This window comes from Equus quagga, chromosome 1 (genome assembly GCF_021613505.1).
Source record: "Equus quagga isolate Etosha38 chromosome 1, UCLA_HA_Equagga_1.0, whole genome shotgun sequence".
NCBI classification, from domain to species: Eukaryota; Metazoa; Chordata; class Mammalia; order Perissodactyla; family Equidae; genus Equus; species Equus quagga.
In genome coordinates this window covers 129,680,560-129,699,243 of record NC_060267.1, presented here as the reverse complement: position 1 = coordinate 129,699,243, position 18,684 = coordinate 129,680,560, and the positions used below count along the sequence as shown (strand labels likewise).

Here is an 18,684-nt window from a genome sequence, read left to right as displayed (position 1 = left end):
GTGGTGCCATGTCCACACCCGGGATCCGAACCACTGAACCCTGGGCCACCGAAGTGGAATGTGCGAACTTAACTGCTGCGCCACCCGGCCGGCCCAAGACTAACTTACTGTGCTTTATACTATTCATTGTTCATTTCAAATTAAAAATGGGAGTGCAGGGAAAAGAAAGGGGTCCATATGCTTGAGTTCTTTTGGAGCTAAACCGTGATAGGTTTTACACAGGTTCTTTGATTGAATTTCTTTTCTTCAAACTAATTTTTTGGGGTGGGCCCCATGGCTGAGTGGTTAAGTTCGCGTGCTCCATTTCAGTGGCCCAGGGTTTTGTCAGTTCAGATCCTGGGTGTGGACATGGCACCACTCATCAAGCCATGATGAGGCGGCATCCCACATGCCACAACTAGAAGGACACACAACTAAAAAATATATATAACTATGTACCAGGGGGCTTTAGGGAGAAAAAGGAAAAATAAAAAATCTTTAAAAAGAGAAAAAAAGATCTTATTTCTAAAAGCAAAAAAGGACAAAACATTTTTAAAAACAGCTAATTTTTTGATTGCTGTTACAGTAACATCAATTATATCTTACATTAAATGATATAACTGTATCATATATTATATATACTATGTTATGTAGTATAAATACAGTCATATGCTGCATAACAATGTTTCAGTCAATGACAGACTGAATATATGACAGTGGTCTCATAACATTAGTACCATATACCCCAGGCGTGTAGTAGGCTATATCATCTACATTTGTGTAAGTACACACTATGATATTCACACAACAATGAAATCACCTAATGATACATTTATCAAAATGTATCCCCATTGTTAAACAATGCATGATTGAATATATAACACATAATGTAATCATTATAAATTACAATAAATGTTTTAAATTAAAAGAAACATATAGAACTGTTGGTTGGAATGTAAATTGGTGCAGCCACCATGGAAAACAGTATAGAAGTTCCTCAAAAAATTAAAAATAGTATATATATACAATGGAATACCACTCAGCCATTAAAAAAGACAAAATCATCCCATTTGTAACAACATGGATGGACCTGGAAGGAATGATGTTAAGCAAAATAAACAAGACTGAGAAAGACAAACACCATATGATTTCATTCGTGTGGAATATAAACAAACACACAGACAAAGAAAACAGTTCAGTGGTTACCAGGGGAAGGCGGGAGTGGGGTGGGGACAGGGTGAAGGGGAGCACTTATGTGGTGACAGACAAGAAATAATGTACAACTGAAATTTCACAATGATGTAAACTATTATGAACTCAATAAAAAAAATTAAAAATAGAACTACCATATCCAGCAATTCTACTTCTGGCTATATATCCAAAAGAAATGAAATCACTATCTCAAAAAGATATCTGCACCTGCATGTTCACTGCAGCATTATTTACAACCACCTAAGTGTAAGTGCTCATCGATGGATAAATGGATAAAGAAAATGAGATATATAGATACACAGATATTGGGAAATTATTCAGCCATAAAAAAGGAAGGAAATCTGCCATTTGTGACAACATACATGGACATTGAGGGCATTATACTAAGTGAAATAAGTCAGACAAAGACAAATATTGTATGATCTCAATTATATGTGGAAACTAAAATACTGAATTCATAGAAAGAGAACAGATTGGTGGCTGTCCAAAAAGGTAAAAACTTCCAGTTTTTGAGATAAACAAGTTCAGGGGATATAATGGATAGCATGGTGACTATAATTAACAATACTATATTGTATATTTGAAAGTTGCTATGAGAATAGATCTTGTGCTGAATACATCTCAGCACAAGGAAAAAAATTTGGAACTATGTGAGGAGACAGATGTTAAGTAAACACTGTGGTAATCATTTGGCAATATATACATGTATCAAGTCATTATGTTGTACACCTTGAACTAGTACAATGTTATATGCCAATTACATCTCAATAAAACTTGGAAAAAGTAAAAATTAGAAAAAATTTCTAAAGAAACAAAAAAATAGATTGGTCCCTTAAATAAAAAGCAAATGGAAATTATTAAATTTTGAATATATGAGGCAGTAGCATATTAACCTGAAGAGGTATCACCTGGTACTACAAAAATTTCTGAGTGCTATCACTCAAAACTACAGTATTATGCTGACTTTAAGTAAAAAAAGATAGAGGTATATTAATGATCTATGCTGTTAACTGCCAATGTTATTAACCAAAGTGAAGGTAATCACAAGAAACTAGTCTTCACACACTAATCTTTGCAGCTATATGTATCAGTAACAAGAACTCTATCAATCATAACTTTTGACTAGTGAAAGTTAGCCTGTGTTTCTTGGAATGGAGTAAGAATGGATGAATAAAATGATTTCTATTAGCCACTTCTTTTAGCATCAGGGAAAACACAGTATTGGATCAGTCTTCCAATCTCAAATTTTAATTGTATAATTATAATGTATATAATTATGCTATAATTTACCCTCATAAAAATATAGCTTCACCATTTATGTATTATTTTCAAATCTGTTGAGTTCAAATTAAACTTTTTATGGGAATTTGTGACACTTTCAGAACACTTTCAGACACCTTCTCTTGAAAGAACTGACAGAAGATAGTGAAAAGAGGAAGGTACTGAACCATGGATATACTGCATTCCTATTTGTGTAAAGAAATGGGAAGAAGTGTATATACTCATAAATGTTCATGTATGCACAGGAGTCAGGGGTGGAACAATTTTTTCACTATGGGTATGTCTTACCCTTTCAAAAAAATTAAAATATTGAAAAAAAAAACTAAAAGAAAGAATTATTGAAGCCAGGCACCTGGGGCTTCAATAATTTAATAAGCATTTAATTACTACTGTAAATATTCAATAAGAAAATGATTACCTTTCATCTTGCTCCTGACACAAACATAGATGAAAAGAAGTTAATCTTATTAATTTGCTGTTTTCCTGTTTAACCTGAAGGGTGACTCAAGGGTAACAAGGATTTATGAACTTGCTTTGCAGAAGAGAAAAAATGCCTTTAAGGAAGTTACCATCATCAGATAACCAGCCCCCAGCTGCTATGGATCCCCAGAAGTCAGACTGCCCAAGGGCTTATCTGGAGTGAAAGAAACAGGGGTTACCCCTTTGTTTCTTTAAACGCCAAAACTCCTCCTGCCAAGCCCCTTAGCTCTATAAAACCTCCTGCTTTCTTCTCTTGTTAAAGTGGATTTGAGAGAACCTATCCTCCCACCCTTTCCTTTCAGCCAATTTGAATACACCTTTCTCCATCTCCAGGTACTGACGTCTCTGTGATTGGCTTACTGAGCATCAGACACACGAGTTTGAGATTAAGAGGTTCAGTATCAGTATGACCTTTAAGGCATCTGTCTTACACCCAGGATTAGGACTCTGCCACAGGGTTAAATCAGCTTGCTTAAAGGAAAGTCACATTTTCTTTTTTCTTTTTGGCTGAGGAAGATTCGCCCTGAGCTAACATCTGTTGCCAACATTCCTCTTTTCGTATGTGAGACGCTGCCACAGCATGGCCACTGAGAGACGAGTGGTGTAGGTCAGCACCTGGAACCGCTGGGGGCTGCCAAAGCAGAGCACACCGAACTTAACCACTAGGCCACTGAGTCTGGCCCAAAGTCACATTTTCTAATAGTGCTTTTATTTTTCTCTAAATAAGCTGATTTAAGATTAAGTTCTATAAAGTTGCATGAAGGAAAATGCTGGGGATAAGAAAAATGCCATTTCAAAATTCAAATTTGTTAACGTGGGTACAATAAACTGAGGTACTGAGACTTATTTTCTTCGTTCCTTAGGTCAGTTAGTCAGTTGGTATAATGTAATGACTTCTATCCCTATACTGCAGTCCTGGACTACATACATATCATCAATATCCAGTCACTTTGTCAAATGCCTGGTGGGCAGGTGGAGAGAAGAGGGGGACAGAAATTTCAAATGACGGTAAAATTCACCCTTTTAGAACACAATTCAAAAGGCTTATTTTCCTCATCGTAAGCCAGGGGAAAAGGTATGGCTCATTATCGGATACCCAATAAATAAACGTTCTAGTTGTAGGACAAGAAAATGTGCATACAAGCAGATCAGTTGTCCAGAGAAGCAACTTCTCAATTTGTTCTTTGAATTTTCAAGGGTTTTTTTCCTTCAGTTAATCACAGAATATTAATTATATTCAACACAAAACTACTGTTTCTTGAAATACCTTCTTCACCTGGCTTCTGTAAAGCTACGTTTTTCATTTCCTCCTACTCACTGGCTATTTCTCAGCCTCCAGCCATTCATTCAGTAATGTCTGTGTGACCTTGAGCAAGTAACTTAATCTGCCCAGACCTCGTATCTGTAGAAGACGATATAAACACAGTCATCGCTCACTAAGTGCGAATTATTATACACTGCGCGCTATTAGCTACCACAAAGGCTCAGCTCCGCGCGTCGGCGCTGGCCGGGCTGCGGCCAACCCACACCCCGGAAGAGGGCAGGCAGCGTCGGGACTGCCGTGGGGAGGAATTGAGCAACATCTTCCACGCCTGGAGCCGGCCGGCGATCTGACTGGAGTTCCCTATGCCCTCGCGCTGTTCGCCCCACGCAGCGCGAGAATAACACAGGCAGGTAGCACGGTCCACGCAGGCCGCCCGCCTTCTTCCAGGCAGCGGAACCCGTGACACCGCCTCAGCCACTTCCGGCTTGGAGCACCTTCCCTTCCGCTCCCTAACTGCGCTTTCGATAAAACCCTTGCGTCTCATATTTCCCTCTGGCACTTCTATCTTCTTAATTTCCCCTCTTTGCGACTCTAGTTGAAAATAAAAATTTCTCTGGGAAGGATTGGAGATAGGCGTGGCTATGGGAAAAAGGAGCAGGTAAGCGGGTGGCGAAAGTGCGTGGCGGAAGCACCGTGCGCTTTCTCCTCGCCGGCCGGAAGTCGTGGGACTGAATGGGTCCCGGAGCCGGCGGCTGCGGCTCCTCTGTCTCCCCCTGACGCTTGGTGGCCGCTCGGCCGCCGGTGTCGTCTGCCGCTGGGTTACCAGGTTCATGTGGAGGCTCCCAGGCGCCCGCGCCGCGCTTCGTGGGGTCCGCACGGCGGTGGAGCGGCACAGTCGGGCCGAGGCGGCGACGGAGACCGGGACGGGCGCGATGGAGCGCGCTGTAGTGCGCTGTGTGCCCTCGGAGCCTAAGCTAAGCCTGTCGTTCGCGCTAGCCGACGGCAGCCACAAGAACATGCAGCGCGACCAGAGCGAGCCGCTGGGTCGGGTCCTCAGCCGAATCGCTACCAACGCCCTCAAAGGCCACGCTAAGGCGGCCGCCGCCAAGAAGAGCAGGAAGAACCGGCCAAACGCAAGCGGCGGCGTGGCCTGTGCGGGGCCTGGGTCCGAGCCGGCTGCAGCCTGCGAGCCGGTGGTGAAGCTGTACTACCGGGAGGAGGCAGTGGCTGAAGACGTGCTCAATGTGGACGCCTGGCAGGATGGCGCGGTGCTGCAGATTGGCGACGTCAAATACAAGGTGGAGCGCAACCCGCCCGCCTTCACCGAGCTGCAGTTGCCACGCTACATCATGGCCGGCTTCCCGGTGTGCCCCAAGCTCAGCCTGGAATTTGGAGATCCCGCCAGCTCCCTCTTCCGCTGGTACAAGGAAGCCAAACCCGGAGCGGCGGAGCCTGAGGGCGGGGGCCCCTCGTCATTGTCTCCCTCTTCTTCCTCTCCTGGTTGGACGGAGACGGGTGTGGACGAGCGCGTCTACACGCCGTCCAATGCCGACATCGGGCTACGGCTCAAGCTTCATTGCACCCCAGGCAATGGGCAGCGCTTTGGGCCGAGCCGAGAGTTGGAAAGTGTGTGTCTAGTGGAGGCCGGGCCCGGCACCTGCACCTTTGACCACCGGCATCTCTACACCAAGAAGGTGACGGACGACGCTCTCATCCGCACTGTCTCCTACAACATCCTGGCCGACACGTACGCCCAGACTGAGTTCTCCCGGACGGTCCTGTACCCGTACTGTGCCCCTTACGCTTTGGAGCTCGACTACCGCCAGAACCTCATCCAGAAGGAACTCACGGGCTACAATGCCGACCTCATCTGTTTGCAAGAGGTTGACCGCAGCGTGTTTACAGACAGTTTGGTGCCGGCCCTCGAGGCCTTTGGGCTGGAGGGCGTGTTTAGAATCAAGCAGCACGAGGGCCTGGCCACTTTCTACCGAAAGTCCAAGTTCAGCCTCCTTAGCCAGCATGACATTTCTTTCCATGAAGCCCTGGAGTCCGACCCGCTTCACAAAGAACTACTGGAGAAACTAGTTTTGTACCCATCGGCGCAGGAGAGGGTGCTCCAGAGATCATCTGTCCTTCAGGTAAAGTGGCTGCGCCAGTATCTTCACATACTTGTCCATTTCTAGGGCCCTGGAAGGAGAGGGGGGTGGGATGCTTGTTTTTCTTCCCTGAGGAAGATTCAGCCTGAGTTAACATCATGCCAGTCTTCCTCTATGTTTTAGTATGTGGCCCACCAGCACAGCATGGCTGCTTTCAGAGCGGTCTATGTCCCCGCCTGAGAACGGAACCAGGCCTCCAAAGCCCAGCGCGCTGAGTTTAACCAATAGGCCACCTAGGCTGGCCCTGTCTTCAGCACAAAGTTTATCTTTCATTCATTCTTTGAGAAAATACTTACTGAACATCTCCACTGTGGCAGGCATGCTGCAGGTTGCCTTGAACAAAGCAAACAGGAACTTTCATAGTGCTTACAATCTAGTGGGAGAGACATGCTAAATACAAGAATAATAGTAATATCTAATTTTTTTTACTACTTGCCAAGCACTGTTTGACACATTTTAAAATATCTAAATTTAAGTGTCTGGCATGTTTTACTAGGTGCTATTATTTTAATTTTTGGCTCATAGTAATCCTGCTATCCCCGTTTTATAGATGTCATTCTTCCCATTTTATAAATGGGGAAATGGTCAAGTTTACTTTTCCAGGTTCACACAAGTGTGGAGCCAGGATTCTTACCCAGTTAGTTATATATTCCATCATCACTGGACAGGGTGTTAAATGCTACTTAGCTTAAGCTATTTTAAGCTATCTTAGTTTTTAAAAACATGTTCATTGTGTGTTTGTCCAGAGTTTTTAGGTAATTGGTTTTGTTTATAGTAAGAAGAGCAGCTACCATTTTTTTGAGCACCTGCTGTGTTTCATACACTTCTGTGTAAGCTCATTTAATTGAATCCACACAGCAGTCCCCCTTGAGGTGGGTGATATTGTCTCTTTTACCAATGAGGAAGCTGATTTAGAAAAAAAAGTCTCTCTCTCCAGGTCCCACTGCTGTAAATGGTAGAGTGAATATTCCAGCCTAGACCTGCCTCAATCCGAAGCCTGTGCTTGCTTATCCACGTGAAAATACTGTCTCTGACGTTAGTGTTGTCATCTAGAATGTCTTCTTTTCATGTATCTGTATATGTTGGGTTGTTATTAAAACATGTTCAGGGGGCTGGCCCCGTGGCCGAGTGGTTAAGTTTGTGCTCCACTTTGGCGGCCCAGGGTTTTGCCTGTTCCGATCCTGGGTGAGGACCTGGCACCGCTGGTCAAGCCATGCTGAAGTGGTGTCCCACATAGCGGAACTAGAAGGACTTGCAACTAGCATATACAACTATGTACTGGGGGGCTTTGGGAAGAAGAAGAAAAAAAAAAGAGATTGGCAATAGATGTTAGCTCAGGGCCAATCTTTAAAAAACAAAAACAAAACTGTTACACTAAGTCCTATTCATGTATATTCTAAAACTTAGAACAAAGGTAAATTTCATAATTGCAATCCTACTTTATCAGTAAGGGAAGGAAAAAAGCATTCAGGAGACTGGCAGATAGCAACTGAACTCATGGCACTTTCTGTTTATTTTAGGTTTCAGTTCTTCAGTCGAGACAGGACTCTTCTAAAAAGATATGTGTTGCTAATACCCATCTCTACTGGCATCCCAAAGGTAGGTTTTATTGGTTTTCACAAGTGACTTAAACATAACAACTTAAAGTCAGTAAAGCTGTTTTACACTAACGTGTCTCTTTTTTCTTTCAGTCATAATTGACATAGGGCACTGTACAAGCTTAAGGTTGACAGCATAATGACTTGACTTACAGATATTGGGAAATGATTACCACGGAAAGTTTAGTTAACATCCATTACCTCAAACAGATACCAAAACAAAAAGAAATTTTTTCCTTGTGATGAGAACTTGTAGATTTACTTTCTTAACAACTTTCCAATATACCATACAGCAGTGTTAACTATAGTCATCATGTTGTGCATTACATCCCAATATTTATTTATAACTGGAAGTTTTACCTTTTGACCACCTTCCTCCAAATCCCCCTCACACGCACAAATATATATCTTGAATGTCACCTGGATACTATAGTTTGTGAGTTTATTTATTTTTTTACTTAAAAGCAACTTTAAGAAGTACTTACATTAATGTTTGTTCTTTTCATAGGTGGGTACATTCGTCTCATTCAAATGGCAGTAGCCTTGGCTCACATTAGACATGTCTCATGTGATCTGTATCCTGGCATACCAGTTATATTTTGTGGGGACTTTAATAGTACCCCATCAACGGGAATGTATCATTTTGTCATCAATGGCAACATTCCAGAGGATCATGAAGACTGGGCTTCCAATGGGGAAGAAGAACGATGCAACATGTCTCTTGCCCATTTCTTCAAACTGAAAAGTGCTTGTGATGAACCTGCTTACACGAATTATGTTGGTGGCTTTCACGGATGTCTGGATTACATTTTCATTGACTTAAATGCTTTAGAGGTTGAACAGGTGATTCCCTTACCTAGTCACGAAGAAGTTACCACCCACCAGGCCTTACCCAGTGTTTCCCATCCCTCTGATCACATAGCACTTGTATGTGATTTAAAATGGAAGTAGATTTGTGTTTAATGGAATTTGTCAGTTTTAGTAGGAAACTTCATATGAATCAAAGCTTCTGTGTAACCTTCAAAGAGGAAAACTAGAGACTAAGGTAAAGTGATCCTAACCTACTAGTTATGTTCCAGTGTCTTCATTACATGACTGTTTATAATGTTTGCATAATAGAGTTCTCTACCCTTTTTTTCCCCTACACTTGGAGGAAAAACAAATATATTTATGACTGGCAGGAAGAACGTTGAATTATTGTGTATGTTTTATAAGTACTTTTTTTTTTAGCTAGTAATTAAGAATTTTGTAAAAAACAATTTGAATGATGCTGTAGTTTTTCTATCATAACACACATTTCAAATTGAATCATGTTTATATAATTAGGGGAAAATGCATACACGTTAAGGTGAGAGGCTGAAGTTCCAACACATGGAAGGCTGACATTAGGGTCTACTTCTACCTCAATTTGCTTAGTAATTTAATAGACCTTTCGGAGCTTTAACAGAAGTTTAAAATATACCATCATCCATTGTTATTGCTTCTCGTTTTTCATTTTTCAATTAACATAAGGTATTTTCATTCACTTATTTTTAGGATTTTAGTTTTTCATGATGTTACAAATGGACATATTTGTATTGTCATTCTTATTGCAGCTCATTTTAACTTTTAGGATGTAAGCACAATTTCGTATTCAAAGTGAATAGCAACATAGTCAACTTGATCCCATTGTCTTTAATTACTCTTGCCCATGAAAAATGTTCATAAATCAACAGGGTATTTGACCATATGATAGAGAATAAAGCACAATGTGTTACTTTATGAGAAACTGCGTACTGATACGGGCTTGAAATTTTGGATTTACCATTGAGCATTTCTATGCTAGCAATATTTTCAAAATTGTTGGTTTTTATAAATAGGAGAAAGAGGAGTAGTGGAGCTTTTGACATAAACTGTTCTTTTTGTAGACTTGAGCGTTATAGTTTGAGTTACAGGAAAACATTGTATATATAATTTATATACTGTAAAAATTTAAATATGAAGCCAAACTTTTTAAAATTAGAAGTTAAAGAGTTACTGATTAGTGTCCTACCCAGAAAGTTTTTCTGACTCACTTGTCACCATACCTTATTTGCAATGCTTTAGCTGTTGCTTTTTTGATGTTCAGGATAGCCATAATGTTATGTCATACTTCTGCATTTCATTTAATTTCTAGCTTAGATATTAAAAGCCTACCCACTTCAAGAAGAGTTCTGATTTTCCAGTCATAAGAGCCTTTGTTCCAATTCTTTAATCTCTAAACCCAATGCTGTAAGATCTTTTCTCGTTTGATAAAGTAGCCTTTACTTTCATATTCTGCTCACTATCCAATGTATTTTTAACTCTTAGTTTAGTAAGTTTGAGACTGAGAGGCTTTTACCTGTACTTCAGATTGAACCTTGAAGTACTTAAGAGTACTTGACGGGAAAAATTAAGGTGACACTTTCTTGGGATCTTGTTTAGAAAAGGCTGTAAATGAAAAATTGATGCTACCGAGTTGTGCCTTCCTAAATAACATTTTTTAAAGTTTTTTTTGTTTTTTGTTTTTTGTTTTTTTTGGTGAGGAAGATTGGCCCTGAACTAACATCTGTTGTCAATCTTCTTCTTTTTGCTTGAGGAAGATTGTCACTGAGCTACCATCTGTGCCACCCTTCCTCTGTTTTGTACGTGGAACACCGCCATAGCATGGCTTGATGAGTAGTGCATAGGTCCATGCTCAAGATCTGAACCTGTGAACCCCAGGCCACCAAAGCAGAGTGTGCAGACTTAAGCGCTACACCACCAGGCCAGCTCCTTTAAAGTGTTTTAACATCAGTTACAAATGCATAAATAATATATTAAAGCCAGAATCTCATTCTTTTGAAAAATATGTATTTTTTTCTTCCTTTTTAAAATTTGGTTTTGGTCTGCTTTCAAAAAAAATGTTGACAGGACTCTTGAGAGAAAACAAAAAGTTCCTAAGCAAAAAGTTGAGAAACATCTTGAAAGAAAAACTTGTAACATGACATACTCACTCATGAGAAAAACATACAGGTCCTATATTTGCTGACTAAACTGATCAGATTGTATAGAGGCATTTCAGAATATTAGAAATAGAATATTATTGTGAAGTGCCATATACTCTGGTAAATCTCCATTGCAGTCATGTACCGCTTAATGAGTTTTGGTCAACAATGGACCACATATAGGACTGGTCCCACAAGGTTAGTACCATACAGCCTAGGTGTACAGTAGGCTATACCGTCTAGGTTTGTGTAAGTATATTCCGTGATGTTCACACAACGACAAAATCACCCAACAAAGCATTTCTCAGAACATCCCTGTCATTAAGCGACACATGACTGTATACAAACATGTCAGTATGATTGGAGTCCAAAGGTAGGGGACACTAAGAAAATTGTATAAATAGCATACCAAAATTTCCTTGTTTCCATGAGTCAGAATAAGTGTTATTGAAAAATGTTTAAATGTTTAAAGCCATCTGTGTAGTTGAATTTTTCTATTACATTTGGATTTTTTAGTACATTTAATTTTAATAAAACATGGAAAGTTTAGCAGCTCTTTCTATGGTGAATGACATTTTATGATGTCACAAGTTCTTACTGTAGAAATTAACATTCCAAAATTTTATATCATTGATTATAAACAACTAAGAATGTTATGGAACATACATTATCCTATTAAATAAACTCCTCTTGCACAGTTGCCACTATAGACATATACACAGGTAGTACATAATTCATTAGCAAACAAATCATTTCTGGCTATAATGTGATGTTCTTTAAAATTCTGAATACTACAATCAGTTGTTTCAAATTTATAGGAATTTCATTGGGTGATGACTTTTTCTGTGAGAACTGAGGCCTGATATCACTAGAAAGCGGTGGTTTCAGTCCCGAGGTCCATCTTCGAGGAACATAATACAAGGGGAGCGGGTCCAGAGAAGACTGCTGTGGGAAGGTCTCCCTGGCGGAAACTGACACCGTTAGATCTCTTACTCTCCGGCTATAAAATACAGGCAGAGATTCTCTGCAAACTAATATGACTGAGACAAAACCAAAACCCATATACATAATGAAAGGTAAAAGTTTGCACTCTTAGTTTATCACAAGACCCACATGACAACTCAATAGAGGAAATCTTTCCTCTAAAAAATTATAGCAATGCTAATTTTCTAAACATAATTCAAAAGCATTTCAATGTTTTGAAAATTTTATTATTTTGCTCAATATAGTACTAGAAGGAAACATCTAGATTTTATTTGGGGAGAAGAAAATTTTAAGAGCTTTAATTGATTTGGGTAATCAAATTCTGTGGTCCCACTTTATGAGAAGGGACATGCTTTAACTTATTGAAGATTTTGGAGCTGTATTAATTTGGGTGACTTTTTTAGCGCTAACTTCAGAGTAACTGTACTACACTCTGAAATGAGAATACCAAAGCATTTTTTAAATTGAAGTGAAATTCACATACGGTTAACCATTTTAAAGTGTATGATTCTCTTGCGTTTAGTCATTCACAATGCTGTGCAACTATCATCTCTAACTAGTTCCAAAGCATTTTCATCACCCCAGAAGGAAACCACATACTCATTAAGCAGCCACCCCCCATTCCCTCCTCCCCTCCAGCCCCTGGCGACTACTCATCTGCTTTCCGCCTCACTGGATTTCCCTATTCTGAATATTTCATATAAATGGAATCATATAATATATGACCTTTTATGTGTGGCTTCTTTCACTTAGCACAATGTTTTTAAGGCTCATGCATGTCGTATGTATCAAGACTTCATTCCTTTGTATGGCTGAATAATGTTCCATTGTATGGTTATACCACATTTTGTTGATCCAATTGGGTATTTGGGTTGTTTGCACCTTTTGGCTATTGTGAATGCTGCTGCTGTGAACATTCATGTACAAGCTTTTGTTTGAACACCTGTTCTCAATTCTTTTGGTTGTATACCTAGGGGTGGATTCTTGGGCCATATGGCAATTCTGTTTACCTTTTTTGAGAAACTGCCAAAATGTTTTCCACAGCAGCTGCACCAGTTTACATTCCACCAGCAATGTATGAGAGAGTTCAAGTTTCTCTACATCCTCACCAACTTATTTTTTTTATTATTATTATTATAGTCATCCAAGTGGGTGTGAAGTGGTATCTCTACCGAAGTGTTTTTATTTTTGTTTTTGTTTTAGGAAGATTAGCCCTGAGCTAACGTCTGCTGCCGATACTCCTCTTTGTGCTGAGAAAGGCTGGCCCTGAGCTAACATCTGTGCCCATCTTCATCTACTTTATATACGGGACGGCTGCCACAGGAGCGGTGCCATGTCCACACCCGGGATCCAAACCAGCGAACCCCGGGCCGCCAAAGCGTAATGTGTGCACTTAACCACTGCGCCACCGGGCCAGCCCCTACCAATGCATTTTTAACTTGTTTAGTCTAGTTATGTTGCAGTCATGAACTAGATTATTCACAATGGATTACCCAATCTCCTTTATTTTTTTCTAGAGAGCTCATCTTCAGCAATTCCTTCTTATTTTTACAAGCTTGTGTCAAGTTGGAAAGGTCAGTCTCATTGCTTCTTTTGAAGAGATTTGGGAAGAAAAACATTGCAAAAAGTACCAAAGCCCTGGATTGTAAATAAATTGGACAGAATAAGAAGCCTATCAAAATAGTCACTTTAAAAATGTGCATCTAGGGGCTGGCCTGGTGGCGCAGTGGTTAAGTGCGCACGTTCTGTTTCGGTGGCCTGGAGTTCGCTGGTTCGCATCCCAGGTGCGGACATGGCCCAATTAGCAAGCCATGCTGTGGTAGGTGTCCCACATATTGAGGAAGATGGGCATGGATGTTAGCTCAGGGCCAGTCTTCCTTAGCAAAAAGAGGAAGATTGGCAGCAGATGTTAGCTCAGGGCTAATCTTCCTCAAAAAAATAAAAAATAAATTTTTTAAAAATGTACGTCTACTTTAGCGATTTGTTTCAGAGATTGAACTTGCTTATTAACGTTGGCTTTTTAAATGGCTTAGCCATGGCTCCACTATTACCTACCACTTTTTAAATTCCAGTTTAGGTACAGAGTAGCAGACAGCAAGAATGCCTAAATACTCCTTCCTGAGAAACTGAGATAGCTGTGGCTGAAGATAACTTACCAAGTTATAATGCATAATTGTAAAAAAAAAAAAAGGACTCAACTCTGCTTATTAAAAATGTTAGGTTTTGGAAAGAAAACCTTAAAATCAAGATTAGCTTTAAAAATACTTTAAAAAACCATTGTTAATATAATATTAAAAATTATAATATGGAAAAAATTTTCAAGTTGGCCATCTGCACAGTGTATTGAATCATATTGAAGCCAGTTGCTATGATTAACATTTTATATATGTGATAAAGTAACTTTTAAGTTGTAGACCTTAAAAATACTCAATCTTAGTTCAGTTAGGTGATGCCACCCTCAATATAAATAGGAGCTACCAGCTGGATTCATTCTGCTATGAAGACAAACTCTACGTTGTCAAAATCCCTGTCCATATTGTCAGTGTTAGGTTTTTACAATTTTCAATTTCTTTGAGAAACTTCACTAAAAACAGACTGAATCATTCATCTCCATCTTCTGTCCATTTTGTGTTGTCAAAGGGTTTATATAATGCCATCAATTTTGCCCAGTAAATCACTTTGATGATGTACTAGTGTTGCTAATGTACATCTCCTTACTGTATTGAAGTATTCCGAGTTTGCATTTTTGCTGGTTTCATTTGTATTCTTTCTATAATTGAAAATGGTTCACTAGGGAATTGGATAGGCTTTATTTAGTTGGATTTTTTTAATATTGGATGAACAATATACACTTTGTAAAAAGAAATTTATTGCATATAATCTTTATTTTCCCTGTGGAATAGTTTGGAGAAATGGCGTATCCAGGGATAAAAATAATTTAGAAATAAAACTGGCCTTCCTCAGAGAAGCTAGGTTAAGTATAGTGTTTTGGGTATCTTAAACCAAAGAATATTTCTGCTGAAGCTGCAGAATTTTTAAGTATTGTAAATAATGGAATTACATTACCCCTTTTTTGTCCTTTTATTACATACCTAAAGAAATCTGGTTTTTGCATTCTGGTTTTTGACCTTTTTCTTCATCCTAAATGAAAGAATCCCATGATACTTTGGTTCTTCAATCCAAAATAGATCTTTATTCTCTTTAAGGGCTTTTTGTGCATGTCAAATCTACTTACAAGGACCATCCCCCCAGAAGAAACCCCATACTCATTAGAGTCACTCTCCATTCCCCCTCCCCCCTCAGCTTCTGGCAACCACTTATCTACTTTTTGTCTCTATGGATTTGCCTGTTCTGGACATTTCATATAAATGGAGTCATACAACCATGTAGTCTTTTGTGACTAGCTTCTTTCACTTAGTATGTTAAGGTTCTTCCATGTTGTAGTATGTAACAGTATTTCATTCCTTTTTATGATGAATAATATTCCATTGTATGGACACACTACCACATGTATCCATTTATCAGTTGATAATGATTTAATCAGTTGACATTAGGATTGCTTCCACTTATTAGCTTCTAAGAATGCTGTTGTACATTGGTGTACAAGTTTCTGAGTGGACACAGGTTTCCACTTCTCTTGGGCATATATCTAGGAGTAGAGTTGCTGGGTCCTATGGAAAATGTTTAACCTTTTAAGGAACTGCCAGACTGTTACCCAAAGTAGTTGCACCATTTTGCATTCCCACCAGCATTCTCCACATCATCACCAACACTTACCATCTTTTTGATTACTGCTAGCCTAGTGTGAAGTGGCATCTCACTGTGGTTTTGATTTGCATTTCCCTGGTGGATAATGATGTTAAGCAGCTTTTTATGTACTTATTGGCCATTTGTCTATCTTTGGAGCTTACTTTTTAAACTGAGTTGTCTTTCTATTGTTGAGTACCCACCGTTTTTAAACATCATCATCCCTCACCCTCTTCAGGGCTATCCAGGAGGCAAACCTTTCTCAGTCTGTGCTTCGTACATCCCTACTGAATGGCACTCAACCCAGCCTAAAAAAGAACCACTGCCACCAAACTACTGGTTAATTCCTGAGAGCCAGCTCCCTGCCTGCAGATGGCAGTGCTCAGCCCCACACCACCAAGTGAGTACTCAAATGCCCAGTGTAATCGAAAGCATACCATAGAACAGTGCAGAAATCCCCAAAACAAGGTCAGGAAGGCACCTGACTCCACTGTCTGGAAACACGAAGGACCTTGCAAGCATCTACTATCTAGCACAGCTGCCTTAATTATTCTGTACCTGAGTCCAGACTGTTGCTTTTGCTATTCATTTTTCAGTTACTAGAATATAATCACTTAGACATTTTATACGGTTTGTAGAAATAATTTTAAGATAAAGGGGTATTTGCCTAAAAGTAACACAGTAAGAAACAAAAGCAGCCAAGTGACCTTCCAGTAGTCACAATTTCCTTTAAGTCAGGCACCTGAATATGTCACAACATATATGCTAGAAGAAATTTATCAAGAATATACTTGAGCTTAAATCATGCTCAGGAGTAATTTTAGAGCCAAGTCCTAATCAATTCCATGTTTATATTAATATCCTAGCCTTTAAATTTAAATATTTAATTACCTTAATGAGATTAAGAATGCAAAGCTAGTATTTCATTCCTAATATTTTCCTAAAAATAACTAAGCCAATAAAATTTTTAAAATGCTGAAAGAAGCCAGAGGAAAAAAAAACCTTACCCAAAGAGGAGCAAAGATAATTACATTTGACGTCTCAGAAACCATGCAAACAAGAGTGAAGTGACATATTTAAAATATTGAGAGAAAAAGACCCCCCCCACCACCAACCTAGAATTCTGTACCCTGCAAAATTATCTTTCAAAAGTGAAAGAGAAATAAAGACTCTCAAACAAAAGTTGAGGGAATGTTGCCAGAACTGTCCTTGAAAGAAATGTTAAGTTCTTTAAAGAGAGGGAAAACAACACAAGTCAGAAACTGAGATCTACAGATAGAAAGGAAGGGCATCAAAGGATTAAGTAAACGGGTAATAAAAACTTGAATCTAACATAGTTTGTTCAAAAGAATAGCAACAGTGTATTTAACTATGTATACTTATGTATATTTATATGCTTAAGTGAATGACTGCAATAATACAAGAACCGGAAGGATTAGAATTACTTTGTTGTTACAAGGTACTCACACTACCCATGAAACAGACAGTGGTTTGAAAGTGAACTCGGATTAGTTGTAAATGTGTATCACAAACTCCAGGGCAACCAACCACTAATCACTTTAAATGTCAACGGTCTGAATGCACCAATTATAAGACACTGTCAGATGGATCAAAAAACAAGACCCAACTATATATTGTCTACAAAAAGCCCACTTTAACTGTAAATATAAAGACATATATAGATTAAAAGTAAATGGTTTTCAAGAGAATGAGAAGACAAGCCAAAGACTGGAAGGAAGTATCTGCAAAAGACTTATCTGATGAACAACTGTTATCCAAAATAGACAAAGAACTATTCAAACTCCACAATAAGAAAGCCCAAGTAAAAATGGGCCAAAGACCTAAACCTCACCAAAGACACACAGATGGCAAATAAGCATATGAAAAGATACTTATCATATGTCACCAGGAAAACACACAACGAGATACCACTACACACCTATCAGAATGGCCCAAATCCAGAACACTGACACCACCAAATGCTGGTATGTGGAGCAATGGGAACTCTCACTCATTGCTGCTGAGAACACAAAATGGTACAGCCACTTTGCAAGACAGTTTGGTGGTTTCTTACAAGACTAAACATACTCGTACCATACAATCTAGCAATCGTGCTCCTTGGTATTTACCCAAAGCAGTTGAAACTTTCTGTCCATAGAATTATAGCTCCTTTATTCACAACTGCCAAAACTTGGAAGCAACCAAGATGTCCTTGAGTAGGTAAAGGGATAAACAAACTGTGGTACACGAGCTATTAAGCCATGAAAAGACATGGAGGAACCTTAAATTCATATTATTAAGTAAAAGAAGGGCTGGCCTGGTGGCACAGCAGTTAAGTTCACACATTCCACTTTGGTGGCCCCGGGTTTGCCAGTTCAGATCCCTGGTGTGGAGATGGCACCACTTGTCAAGCCATGCTGTGGTAGGTGTCCCACATAGAAAGTAGAGGAAGATGGGCATGGATGTTAGCTCAGGGCCAGTCTTCCTCAGCAAAAATAGGAGGAATGGCAGCAGATGTTAGCTCAGGGCTAATCTTCCTCAAAAAAAAAAAAAAAGTGAAAGCAACCCATCTGAAAAGGCTACATACTGTATGATTTCCAGTATATAACATCCTGGGAAAAGCAAAACTATGGAAGCAATGAAAAGATCAGTGTTTACCACGGTTTAAGGGTGAGGGAAGGGATGAATGGGTGGAGCAAAGGATTTTTAGGGAAGTGAAAATACTCTATGTACTATAATGATGAATACATATCATTATACTTTGTCCAAACTCATAGAATGTACACCATCAAGAGTGAACCCTAATGTAAACTATGGATTTGGGGTGACTACGTCAATATAGGTTCATCAACTGTAAGAAATGTACCACTTTGTTGGGGGATGTTGATAATGAGGGATGTTACACATGTGTAGGGGCAGGGAGGTATATGGGAAATCTCTGTACCTTTCAACAGAGCTTCAAACATGTGGTGAGGCAAAAGCTGACAGAATCGCAAGGA

The 18,684-nt window shown here is 39.5% G+C and overlaps 1 protein-coding gene across 1 annotated transcript; it reads left to right on the top strand.

Moving 5' to 3' along the window:
• The first annotated feature begins 4,960 nt into the window (after window positions 1-4,960).
• PDE12 (phosphodiesterase 12) lies at window positions 4,961-10,559 on the top strand. The gene is made up of 3 exons (XM_046662336.1): window positions 4,961-6,354; window positions 7,893-7,971; window positions 8,479-10,559. Exons 1-3 carry the CDS (start codon window positions 5,047-5,049, stop codon window positions 8,919-8,921), a joined length of 1,830 nt encoding a protein of 609 aa, XP_046518292.1. The 5' UTR covers window positions 4,961-5,046; the 3' UTR covers window positions 8,922-10,559.
• The last annotated feature ends 8,125 nt before the right edge of the window (window positions 10,560-18,684 follow it).